Source organism: Phocoena phocoena, chromosome 11, assembly GCF_963924675.1.
Source record: "Phocoena phocoena chromosome 11, mPhoPho1.1, whole genome shotgun sequence".
NCBI lineage: Eukaryota > Metazoa > Chordata > Mammalia > Artiodactyla > Phocoenidae > Phocoena > Phocoena phocoena.
The window spans coordinates 15,728,857-15,742,652 of record NC_089229.1 but is presented as its reverse complement, the minus strand read 5'-3'; the positions used below and the strand labels follow the sequence as shown (position 1 = coordinate 15,742,652).

General features: G+C 37.2%; 1 protein-coding gene across 5 annotated transcripts in view; it reads left to right on the top strand.

Annotated features, from left to right (window-relative positions):
* RIC8B (RIC8 guanine nucleotide exchange factor B) overlaps nucleotides 1-13,796 on the top strand; it is a 117,297-nt gene that overhangs the window by 6,771 nt on the left and 96,730 nt on the right. For 3 of the 5 annotated variants that reach the window (XM_065887374.1, XM_065887371.1, XM_065887373.1), the window contains exon 2: nucleotides 1,096-1,143. The exons of the other annotated variants lie outside the window; for them this stretch is intronic. In XM_065887374.1, coding sequence (XP_065743446.1) covers nucleotides 1,096-1,143 — 48 coding nt within the window. The remainder of the gene's footprint in view (nucleotides 1-1,095; nucleotides 1,144-13,796) is intronic. 5 annotated transcript variants of the gene reach the window in all.

Below are 13,796 nucleotides of genomic sequence, written 5' to 3'. Positions count from 1 at the left end.
TCCTAGTGGGTTGCCATGTTGCCAATGAGAAATACAAAGGAAAGGCAGAGAGATGTTCAGTAAAGATTTTTTTAAATGAAAACTTAGGATCCATAAGAGCACTTGGTTCTCTTGAATAAAACTTGAGAAGAGATTGAGGAACTTTATGCTCTATTTTTTGGGTACCATCACTCTCTGGCAGTGGACAACTCAACTTACTCCATTCTCTATTTCAGCTACAGAGTGGAAAATATAGTGTTGCCAGTCATTTCAGGAGAGTCATGACATTCTTTTCTTTCAAATATTTTTCCTCAATATCATTGGCATCATCATTTTTATCATCCTAATAGTTACTGAGTGTTTACTATCTTCCAGGCACTGAGATGGTACATTATATGTCGTAGCTGTTTTAACCCTCATGGCAGCTTTGTGAACGGGGTACCCCCTCTTTTCACATGGGAAATACAGTTATAATTTGTTACTTGCTTAACTAATAAGTGGTGGAGCCATGATTTAAACCCTCATTCTTAGAGAATTACTTTTATGAAATGCCAGTCTATCAATTTCTTCCCTATCTACAATTCTCTGGTGATTTCTTATTGCATATGATAAAGAAAGTACAAACTCCTCAGCAACATTGGAAGATCCTTCCAAATCTCTGTCCAGTCTTACTTTCCCATTCTCATCTTTCTCCACTCCTCTCATCCCCTAACATGTGTCCTGTGTTTCTCTCTGACAGAGCTGCTTATTTTACAAATACATCATACCACTTCACAGATGAGCCTTTGTTTCCATCCCTAGAATGCTTTCCATTTGCCTGGCAAACTCCTATTCATCCCTCAAGGTCCAGCTCAAATGTTCTGTACTATATGCAAAGAATTCCAGATTTCCCTCGGTAGTTAGTGGCTCAGTACTATGTCTCTTCTGTATATATTTTTGCTTTAGTCTTTTGTACTGCTTTACAATTATTTGCTTACATGCCTCTCTTACTTTAATAAGAACTTTGAGACATGATATGGGAAGACAACTTTTTTATAGACATTAGGTATTTTTAAACATAGCAAAATCAAAAATCTGTGTATTTAAAATGACAGTTTCCCTTTTTTCTCTCTTCAGCATAGGGCTACTTTCAAATTTGAATCAACAGATGAAGATAAAAGAAAGGTAAGCCTTGGTGTTACTCTGTGTGTTTGTGTGTGTGTGTGTGTGTGTGTGTGTGTGTCTGTATGTGTATGTATTTCATTCATGGACTTGATAAACAGTGGACTTGATTTCATCTGATAGTTTACTTTTCAGTTTCCCTTCAGTTTGGTTTTTAGAAACTCTGGGAATAAAGACAAGTGCCAGGTTTAGTATGGATTACACATAACACCCTCCTGCTCCATCCCCATAGGACCATTACATTTGCATAAATCAGGGGAATGGGAAGGGTTCAGAGCGGACTCCCATCCATATCTTCTCATCTCCAGCGATTAACTTTGTTTGGTGGCAGGACTGCAGGCTGCCAAAAATGCATTGCTAATATTGTAATATTGGGTTTATAGTAAAGCTTGGCTTTGGGTTAAGTTGTGGAAAAACAGCTATTCATGCAGCTGCCCCTCAAACACATACTGTTCCCTGCACTGGCAGTTATTTATGTTGTCAGCAGTTGTCTTGGTCACTGACTTCATGGGCAAAGAGGAAAATGGGGTCAAGAGGCTTAGGAATAGAGGAGTTATTATGAGAGGGTGCATCAGAGATAGAGCTATGAAATGTCATGTTGGCCTGTTGGGGTCGCCCGTGGTTGCTTTACTTAGTTGATTAGAGCATGATGCTCAAGGAGAAGCTCACCAATTCTGCCTGTCTGTTTGCTGGGCCCTATACTGCTATCCCTGGCCTCACAAATGCTAAGACCAGGTAAGAGCATGACTGAATCTGTGTAAACGTATTGTTGCTGCTAGAGAAATAGCTTGAATCCGGTACTTTGCTGGTAGTGATTTGATCATACCTTGAAATCATCCCTCTATTCACCTCCACCCCCATATTTACTGTCTACATCCTGCTCACTTTGCCTCTTAAGATTTCTCAGTACATTCTCTCCTTAACCCCGGCCCTAGTTCAGTCCTTCATCTGGATTACTGTACCGGTTTCCTAACTATCCCTGCTTTTTCCAGTTATATGTCCTTTCAGTCCATTGTCCATAATTCTGTAACAACAATCTGACTGTGTGATGCCCCCTTGAGTAACTTTCTTTGTCTATAGAATAAAGTTCAAGCTTCTTAACATGACCTAGATGCTCAGTGATCTGAAGTTTGCCTACTTTTTGCAGCCTATTGGTTGCTTCTCTCCCTTGTAATTTATGCTCTAGCAATATGAGATATTTCCAGTTACATACACATACACATCCCTTCTGTTTCCTACTTCCTACCTTTGCATATACTGGCGGTATGTACCAAAATTACAGATGTGTTTTGCCCTTTGACCAGGCAGTGTCACTTTTAGATCTATTCTGTGGACAGATTGAAATAAAGTAAACAAAGTTATTCACTGAAGCATTGTACATAGTAGCAGACGATTGGAAACAATAAAGCCTCTAGCAATTAGGGAATATTTGCAGAAACTTGCATACATTTGCATAATGGAATATTGTGCTGTGGTAAAGAGGGAGGAAGAGGGAGAAGGAGAAAGACTGTTATGTGCTAATGGGAGAGATAGTTACATGAAAAGAAAAAAGAAACAAGGTGTTAAAAAGAACATGTTTTTAATATACTCATGATAGGTATTCAGGCTAGGAAGGCAGCTGCTATTTGGTTTAGTTGGGAGGATCCGTACTATATAGATTCTGTGGTGCCTTGTAAATCTGACACTAGAATCTTTGGTAGTGCTTTTACTGGTCAAAATAAGTGCATGAAGACAGAGATCCCCCCCACACCATATGACTTTCAGTTAAGGGGAAAAAAATTTCCCACACAGTTATTAATAAAGCATGTTTGTTTCCTGTAGGATAATAGCAAAACCTAACATTTTCCAAGTATTTTACTGCCTTTTAAATCTTTGGTGACAGTAACTACTGTACTAGTGTTACTTTCAGTATTACGTGTAGATTGCTGCTTCCTGGGAGGTCTGATATAAACAAATGTCATTAGGGACCTAGCTAGGTAATCTTCATTAATGGAAAAACATTGGCAAACAAAACTATTTCAGTCTCCAAGGGTTAAAACCATTAGAGACTCTTCATGCCTAAGTCCCTGAAAAGACTTTGAAGTCAAAATTATTGGACTTCTCTAAAGGCTCTACATCCTAACAGCCTTTTAAGTTCTCAGTGTAGAGAGGCATGGAATAGTAGGCATGTCTCCAACATTAAACCCAATCTTAAAATAAGAGGAACTCAAATTACCATCCAGTTTGTTTTGCTGCCCTAGTTCTCTTTTTCTTTCCTAAACATGTCTCTGGAGCCTTCTACCAGCAGCTCCTTGGTAACAGCAGCGCCCCTTTCAATAAACTACAGGTGCTGTTGCTCTGAAAAACACACCTCTCTTATGTAAAACCTTGTGGCAACCTATAAGTAAATGTAAGGAAATAGAGCCTTTCAAAAAATAAAACTTGATTATACGAACTTTGTAGGAATTGGTTATAAGGTAGTGATCCTTAGACCTAAGTCCTAACGCGTAGCATTTTGCATTTTTAGAAAGATTTGCTTTTCATTAGTAATACAGTAATGTTGTGAGTATGGTGAGAATATCACCATCCCAGTTTTATGGATAAGAAAACTGAGGCTTATGTTAATGACAACTTGTTAACACTCATATCACTCGTAAGTGGTGGTGCCTCGAATAGAGAACAGGTTTTCTGGCTATTGTGTGCAGCTCCTTCACTGCTCAGTGCTCCATGGCTCCCACTCATTACCACTTGAAGTATATCTCAGATGGTTTGAAATTATGACTCAGTACCTTGTTTTATCTCTTATTTCATACCTTGAGACACCATTTAGGCAACTAGACTTAAACTGGAAAATATCAAAGGAAATTACCAACTAGGAATGCTTAAATTTTTCCAGAGAAGTAAAGTCAGATACAATTGCTAATGTTTGTGCATAGAATGCAAATAGTTCCAGGTGCATGTGGCTCATGATATATTTGGGTATAAGCACCTGTGCTTATTGAAGCGTTTGCTTTACATCTTCTCTACCTCAGTTGGTGGCTGTGATTATCTACCAGCACATAAACACATATACCATGCAAATATGTAGGATGGAGGGAGGTATGATGAATAATCTGAAAATTTACAGCTTGAGGAAATGAAAGCTCTTATATTGGTTTCTAAAATACAACTGATCTCAAGGCCAGTAAAGAGAACTAATTGCAATAAATGTTGAAAAATACTGTCATAAAATGATTAAAAGAATTGCAGCTCTTTCACCTGTAAGATAAGAATACAACCATATTAAATGCAGAAAACGTCACTTGTTGTCTGAGATAAACCTTTATGTATTTAGTAATTTTCCTCAAAAGAGTGAAGTTAAAAATAAATTTCAAGCTTTTATTTCATTAACTTCAAACTCACATAGGTAAGCTCATACTTCTGTGAAGGCAGAGAGTAATTACTGAGTTGAGAACTCTTTGAGGATGAAAATTCTGGCTTACTTTTCTTTGTATTTTCAGTCCCCAGCACTGCATGTGGCACAAAATAGGCACCTACAATAAACACCTGTTAAATGAATAAAGGGGACTTGGAGCTTGAGTGGAGGCCAGAATTCCCATAACTTGTACATACGGTTTGGTTTTGAGTTTGATATTCTCTTAACTAGAGAGCAGAATCTCAAGCACATTTCATAATGTTATTTACTGAAAAAGCAGAATAAAAAAGTATTCATACAGAATGATCACAACCATGTAAAACTAATAAAAACTATGCAAAGAAGAATGTCTACAAGGAAATTCACTAAAACAGTGGCTTAGCATTATTACTGTGGATGATATTTTAATTTCTCTTTTCTGTATTTTGAACTTTTCTGTTATAGTAAATGATAATGATATAAGAATATGATAATTACATATTATATGTGATAATATATTCTTTTATAGTAGTGTGATTGGGGGCATAAGCAAAGACCGGTATACTTTTTAATCATTTATTTTCTTTGAAATTGGGCCTTTATGATTATCTTACACATTCCTTTTGGGGGAACATAAAAATGTTACTAGGTTTGGAGGTAGTATCACTTGTGGAGCCAGTTTATGGAGTGAAATAAATTTATTTGAACACAAAAGTCCATTCTACCATTTGAAATATTTCTTCTTTTTACTCTTTTTCCCCAAAGTTGGATGTACTTGGCATATTAGTAGAGATCTCTGTAGTCCACAAATATTTTTTCAGTAACTCCTGTGTGCCAGGTCCTGCGTTAGGCCTTAGTTCCTAAGTTGGCTATTTTCCTATGGTGTTTGGTTTGGTGCTTTCTCAGCTATGGATGCATACTGAGGGTTGCCATTGTGGACTATAGAAAATGAACGGGTAATTTTGCATATTAGAGTCCGCCAAGGAAAATGTGCCAAGATAGAACCATCAATCCTATACTGTGAATCCATGCTTAGGAATAGCTTGAGGCATGGATGCTTGTTCTGAAAGCCTTTTACACTTAGTTTACTTATTTGAAATTGTTAAACTCCAGTTTTCACTAAAACAAAATGAGCTTTGTGTGTCTTGCAAATTTGACTCAAATTTTATTTGATGTCTTCACCTTAGGGAATACTTTGATATATGATGCAAGTACAATTCTCATTTAGAAACCAATAACTTTAAAAGATAATCCTTTTTAACATCTTGATTTCTTTAAAACACACAAACACACACACTACCAAAAGTGTTCTAAAACTTTTACTTTTTAAAGTTTCTGTCCAGCTGGATCTGGCATAAAACTTGACTAGAAGGCTGAATTATATCATAGGCCAGGATGAATGCCTCACAGTAGTTCAAAAATGAAACAATTTAAACTTCATTTCAGACTCCATTTTTTATTTTAGATGTTTTGCCAAGGTATTGAAGGACTAAATGTGGGAAGAAAACAGAACAGCCCTTCTGATTTAGTAAGCCATAGATGTGGCAGTCCATACATGATCTCTGTATGGATCACTTTTTAGGATTTCTGCCTGGGAATGTTAAGAGTAGTATCTCTGATTTACACTTTAGAGTTTCGGATCCTTTTTCTCATATAGAAAACTCATCAAGAAGTTCTGCTTCCAGCCATGACAGTGTGAGAGCTTTATGGACCTGCTCCCCAATGAAACTGGTTATTTTTTTAAAAACAGCCATTTAAAGTCTCTGGAAATAGTCCTAAGATCATGCAGTCAATAAAGGAACACTTATTCAGGACAATCTACTAAAACTCAGTCAGAAGAGTGAAAGTCTGTGGGATTTGAACCGAGACCTGCTCCCTGTCTTCCCACTCTCAGTGGAGAGAGATGGAGACTCTCTTCCAAACTGATGGAGCCAAGAACACGGAGCTCCCACTTCGCTCAGCTCTCAGTTGGAAGGCTGTCTACCCAGTAGAGACAGGGGTAAGGTCAGCATTTCTCATCCTGCCTTAGCTACATGTCGCTGGGACAAAATTCTGGGTGAATACAGCCGAGAGGTGGGGTCTCCCTCCTTTCACCCAATCCCCACTCATGGGACAGAGGCTCTACTTTGGGTAGGGCACCACTGAGAATATTAGGGCCCCAGTTGCACTCGCCCTGGCTGGTGGGACACAGGTTCCACCCTGGAAGAGGCCAGCTGAGGAGTTCTGGGTCTATTGTTCCCCTGTCCTCTCCAGTTGAGCTCTCAAGGAGGTGTCACTCAGAAAGAAGCATGCTGTTGTCTCCGCCCTCAGCATCAGAACCAGGCTCAGGAATTTTGCCCAGAGGAACATGCAGAGCTTATAACAGTGAGCTCTGAATCTCTCCGCAAAGGAACCAACTTAATTTGCAACAGTGTGAAGTTCCTGCCTGAAAGTACAGGTTGTGGTGAAAGGAAATTGGGAGGAGAGTGACAGATTCATTGGAAATATAAGGCTAACCAGATGGTTAGGTAGTTTGCTAGAAAGAAAGTAGGAAAGACAGCTGGGAGGAACCCTCCTGTAGTTAGAACAAATCTTAAATACTTACCTCAGGAACTATCTCTTCAAAGGAGCCCTAATAAATTGGCTCAGTTTGTAGAGCAGTTTATGCCCCAAGGCATTGTTGAAGACAATAGATCAATCAGCCTGCAGTTAGTGGAGCTTAACAGCTGGGTGTGGTCAGGGAAAGAAAGTCAAAGAGAGGCCTGCCAAAGCCACTGTTATCCCAGGATGACTGTGGCATACAAAAGGGTGAGCCCTATGAGGAGGAGCCCTATACATCTGCAGGGAGGAGGAGGAAAATATACTTAACTAAAATAATTCAGCCAGTCACTGAGCAAATAAAAAATAACAATAGCAAATCTTGGAGGGTATAAGCATTACCCAATGTTGATATAATATATTATCTAAAATGTCCAGTTTCAAAAAAAAAAAGCCATGCAGAGAAACAGGAAAGAATGAGCTGTGCACTGGGGAAAAAGCAGGCAATGGAAACTGCCTGTGAGAATGACTAGATGTTGGATTTAACAGACAGACTTCAAAGTAGTCATTATAAATATATTCAGAAAACTGAAGGAAACCATATTTAAAGAGGTAATGCAAGGTTTGATGACAATGTCACATCAAATGAAGAATATCAATACAAAGATAGAAATTATTAAAAAGAAAAAGAACCAAATGGAAATTTTGGAAATGAAAAGTACAGTAACTGAAAAAAAGAAATCACTAAAGAGGTCCAACACTGGGTTCACACTGGCAGAAGAAGGAATAAGCAAACTTGAAGATAAATCAATAGTGTAAACAAGGTAAAGAACTGAGGAAAAAGAATAAAGAAAATGAACACCTCAGAGAAATATGAGACAACATTAATATACCAACATACACATAACTGGAGTACCAGAAGGAGAGGAGAGAGAAAAGAGAAGAAAAAATATTTGAAGAAATGATGTCTAGGGACTTCCCTGGTGGTGCATTGGTTAAGAATTTACCTGCCAATGCAGGGGACACAGGTTTGAGCCCTGGTCCGGGAAGATCCCACATGCTGTGGAGCAACTTAAGTCAGTGCGCCACAACTACTGAGCCTGTGCTCTAGAGCCCGTGAGCCACAACTACTGAGCATGCGTGCTGCAACTACTAAAGCCTGTGAGCCTAGAGCCCATGCTCTGCAGCAAAAGAAGCCACTGCAATAAGAAGCCTGTGCACCACAATGAAGAGTAGCCCCTGCTCACTGCAACTAGAGAAAGTCCATGCGTAGCAACAAAGACCCAACGCAGCCAAAAATAAATAAATAAATTTATAAGTGCATCCATTCTTTTAAAAAAAACAAGTCTAAAGTCTTTCCAAATTTATTGGAAAACACCTACATATCCAGAGAACTCAATAATGTCTGAGTAGAATAACCTCAAAGAGATCCACAGCCACACTAGAGTAAAAATGCTGAAACTCAAAGACAATGAGAAAATCTTAAAAGCAGGGAAAGAAAAATGACTCACCACTTACAAGGGAACCTCAGTGATATACACAGCTTACTTCTCATCGGAAATGTAGGCCAGAGGCAGTGGAATAATATATTCAAAGAGCTCAAAGAAAAAATTCAGCCAAGAATCTTATATCCAGCAGAGCTATCTTTCAACATTACAGGGGAGATAAAGACATTTTTAGGTAAATGAAAAAATGAATTTGTTCTAGATCCACCTTAAAAGAAATACTAAAAGTTCTTCAGACAGAAAGCACATCACCCCAAACAGCAATTTGAATGCACAAAAAAACCCAAAAGAGAACTAGTAAAGGTAATTATGTAATTATAAAATATAAATGCATGTTTCTTCTCCTTTATTCTCTTAATTGATTTTAAAAGCATCTGTGTAAAACAGCATGTGTATGATATATTGTTCAGCCAATAACATATAGAAATGTGATATATTTGCCAAAAATAGCACAAAGGTTGATGAGAGCAAAGCTGTACTGGACTAAAGACGTGACTCTAGATAGTAACTCTAATACTCAAGAACAAATCAAGAGAACCAGAAATTATAAATAAGAAGGCTAATATAACAAAAGTTATACATATATACTTGCTGTCCTTTCTCCTTCGTGTCTTCAAATTATATATCAAGTAATAATTGTTGTTATACTATGAATAACAATAATGCCATAAAAAGAGGGGAAAGGAATAGCATCATATAGAAGTAATGTTTCTATATCTCACTGGAATTAAATTAATCTAAATCTGGAGCTAATTCTGGTAAGTTAAGATGTGTGTGTGTGTGTGTGTGTGTGTGTACACATACATACACTAATCAAGCTCTAGAGCAACAACTAAGGAAATAACTCAGTAAATCTGTTTTGTGGAAAACTACAAAATTTTGTTGAAAGAAATTAAAGAAGATCTAAAGAAATGGGAAAACATCCCATGTTCATAGATTGGAAGACATTATTGCTCAGATGGCACCACTTCCCACTTGATCTACAGATTTAATGAGATACCTTTTAGAATCCTGGGTAGCTTCTTTGTAGAAATTGACAAGCCAGTTCTAAGATTCATATGGAATTGCAAGGGATGCAGAAGAGCCAAAAGAATCTTGAAAAGAACAAACTTGGAAGACTCATAATTCCCAACTTCAAAACTTATTACAAAGCAACAATAATCAAGACAGTGTGGTGTTGACATGAGGATAGGTAAACATAAATACGGCTGATTCTTGAGCAACTCAGGGGTTAGGGGCGCTGATTCCCTGAGTAGTCAAAAACCCAGGTATAACTTTATAGTTGGCCCTCCATATCCATGGTTCTGCATCCGCAGACTCAGCTAACTGTGGATCTTGTAATACATATTTACTGGAAAAAACCTGCATATAGATATAGATGTAGATCAGTGGAATAGTAACTGAGAGTCCAGAAATAAACCAACGTGTCTGTGGTCAACTAATTTTTGACAGGGGTGCCAAGACCATTCAGTGGGGAAAGAATAGGCTTTTAACAAATGGCACTGAAACACTTAGCCACGTATAACAGAATGTATTGAACCTTTACCTTACACTGTATGCAGAAATTTGCAAAAATTAACTCAAAATGGATCAGACCCAAATGTAAGATCTAGAACCATAAAACTCTTAGCAGGAGCATAGGATAAGTCTTCATGACCTGGATTTGGCAGTGGATTCTTAGATAGGACACCAAAAGCACAAGCAACCAAAGGAAAATAAATAAATTGGACTTCATCAAAGTTAACTTTTGTGTTTCAAAGGACACTATCAAGAAAGTGAAAAGACAGCCCACAAAATGGAAGACACTATTTGCAAATCATATATCTGATAAGAGACTTGTATCTAGAATATATAAAGAACTCAATGATAAAAAGACAACCGAATTTAAAAATGGGCAAAGGATCTGAATAGACATTTTTCCAAAGAAGATATACAAATAGCCAATAAACAGATGAAAAGATAACATCATTAATCATCAGGGAAATACAAATCAAAACCACAATGAGATACCAGTTTACATTCACTAGTATGGCTAAAATCAAAAAGTCAGATAATAACAAGTATTGACAGGGATGTGGAGAAAATAGAACCCTCATACATTAAGGATAGGTTACTGCATGTACAGTGGTGCAGCCACTTTGGAAAACAGTCTGGGAATTCCTCAAAGGATTAAACAGAGTTACTATATGACTCAACAATTGTACTCCTAGGTATCTACCCCAAAGAAATGAAAATATATGTCCACACAAAACCATGTCCTTGAATGTTCATAGCAGTATTATTCATAACTGCCAAAAGATGGAAATAGCCCAAATGTCCATCAGTTGTGAATAGATAAATGAAATGTGTTATATCTATACAATGGAATATTATTTAGCCATAAAAAAGAACAAAGTAACTGATAAGTACTTACAACATGGATGAACCTTGAACACAGTATGCTAAGTGAAAGAAGCAAGACACAAAAGGCCACATAATGTATGATTCCATTCATATGAAATGTCTATAATAGGCAGATCTGTAGTGACAGAAAGTAGATCATTGGTTTCCCAGGATCTAGGGACAGGGGAATGGGGATTTACTGGTAATGGGTATTGGGTTTCCTTTTAGGGTAATGAAAATATTCTAAAATTAAACAGTGATGATGGTTGCACAAGTGTGAATATACTGAAAACCAATGAACTATGTACTTTAACAGGGTAAACTTTATGAAATGTAAATTATATATTGATAAAGCTGTTATTAAATACTACATGCCCATCATTCCAAGCACTGTATGAATATTAACACATTTAATACTTAACAACAAAGCTATAAAGTAGGTACTGTTATCTTACTTGTTTTATAGATGAGGAAACTAAGGCACACAAAGAAATAACTTGCCTATCTAGTGAAGTAAATTACATGCCTAAACTAGTGAAGTAGGAGGACATTATTTAAGCCTATGCAGTCTGGCTCCACAGCCCTTGTGCTGCACCATACTGCCACTCATTAATAATTGAATTGACCTGTTTTTCGTTTATGAATTGATTCTATTTTCTGATTGTAGGCATCCAAAATTTGAGACACGATGCAGAGCATAAACAAAGCTTTGACATTGAACTAATTAAGACCATTGACAGGAAACAGAAGCACATGATTTGCGTATGACTGGATATGATAACTAGTAAGGATATCTAGTGTCAGCCCTCCCCATTAGTAGTACAGAAATTGACCTATAGGAGTTAGGCATGCTGCAGATTTTTTTTTACTATTATTATTATTTTTCCTACCTAAAATGTAGGGTTTTTTTCCTCAGCAATTAGCTCTTCCTTACAAAGTTTGACCATGTACTAAGGAAAGTGGAGAGCGTGTACATCTTTGGCTAATTAAAAACTCTTAGGACCCGAAAGAGTTCTTGGCTGAACAGACATTTCCAGTGTTCCTAACTTCCCCATTTATAAATGAAAAATTGAGAGGTTGACTTACCTAAGGTTACAGTTAATGAGTGGAAAATCTGGGACTCAAACCAGGTCCTCTCCCTCCTTTTCTACTTTCAGTGATCATTGTTGTAGGGCGGCTCCTCAGGGAACTTACAGTATAGTAAGGGACCCAGAATATCTTCCAGTGCAGTGATTCCTTCTAAGGTATCTTGCACTGAGGGTAATCACACTCTGACTGAATACTTTGAGTAATGGGAACTGCACAGCAGCCACTCTGCTGTTAGATAACTTTACTTGTTAGAAAGCTTTTACTTGTATGAACTCTAAATCTGCTTTAGTTGATCCTCCTACTTTATACTTCTCTGCTTCTGCCTTTGTCCACCATTTAGCTTGTCTTCTATCTTCTTTTTCCTGCTCCATTTCTTTCATTTTTTTCTCCCTACTAAAGTATTGCCCAGCACTTGCATTTATCAAGAAGCTTTCTCTGGCTAAATTCTCTATATGTAGTTTATTCCTTTAATCTTTGAATACACAGCTTAAACTGCTATGCATTGAAATACATTTACATTCCTTATTCATTCATTTTACATATGTTTAATCTCTCTAATATTATAAATAACTTGAGTCATGTTTTTATAGCTCCCCAACCCAAAATAAACTTTTTGTCACTTGTTTAGAATTTATTTCTATTGAATAGTTTGCATGTACTTGGATTTTAAATTGGGAGCATTTTAAGTTATGTGCCTGTAACAGGGCTATGCACATAAGTGCTCAGTAATGAACTCTATAGATTCTAAATGAACACTATAGAGTTTATAAAATTAATACAAAATTGCAATGTTATAACATCAGCACTTTCCTTTTCAAGGGGCTTTGTCATTAAATGGAAAATATAGATAAAAATTTCCTAGCCCTATTGTGCTTGTGCAGAGTGTGCTTGTTAATGTTACTTGATCTGTTTGTCCACCTGGCCATCTTTATGATGTACTGTGCATGGGCCTCCATTCTACCCCAAGCACTATGCTAAAGATTTTTAACTATATCATCTCATTTAATATTTATAAGCCTTAGATGTTATCCCTATTTTTAGAGGTGAGGAAATGAGGGACAGTGATTTCCAAAAATTTGCCAGGATCACATAGCTAAAAACTAGTGTTTGAATCCAGATACTTTCTTTACTTCAGTTGTACTGTTTCCCAATAAATAACTTGTAGATGCCTTACACCTTACAGTATGTTGTCTCAGATGCTATCCATATTAAATAATATAATAATATTAATAATATAGATAGATCTTCCACAATAACCATGTGAAATAGATATTTTTCTATCTTACACATGAGGAAATTTAGCTTCAGCTAGAATAAGTAAATTGCTCCAGATCCAAGTTCAGAAAATAATAGAACTGGGAATTAGAAAGAACCCAAACTGTTTCTGTGCTTTTTTGTTTTTTCTGCTACACCACTAGTGTTCTTTTGCCTTTGAAGACCTCTAACATCACAACTGTCTCATTGAGACAACTTCACTCTTGTCCGTATTCTCGGCTGCCTTAGTCTGCTCATGCTACCGTGACAAAATACCAAAAACTAGGTTGCATAAACAAAAGAAACTTACGTCTGACAGTTTTGGAGGCTGGGAAGTCCAAAATCAAGGTATTGGCAAGGTAGATTTCCTTCTGAGACCTCTTCTCTTGGCTTGTTGTCAGCTACCATCTCACTGTGTACTCATTTGACCTCTTTGTGCAGAGAAGGGAAGGGGGTGGAGAATGAGTGAGCTAGCTCTCTGGTGTCTCTTGTTAAAAGGGTACTAATCCCATAGGACCAGGGCCTCTCCATCATGG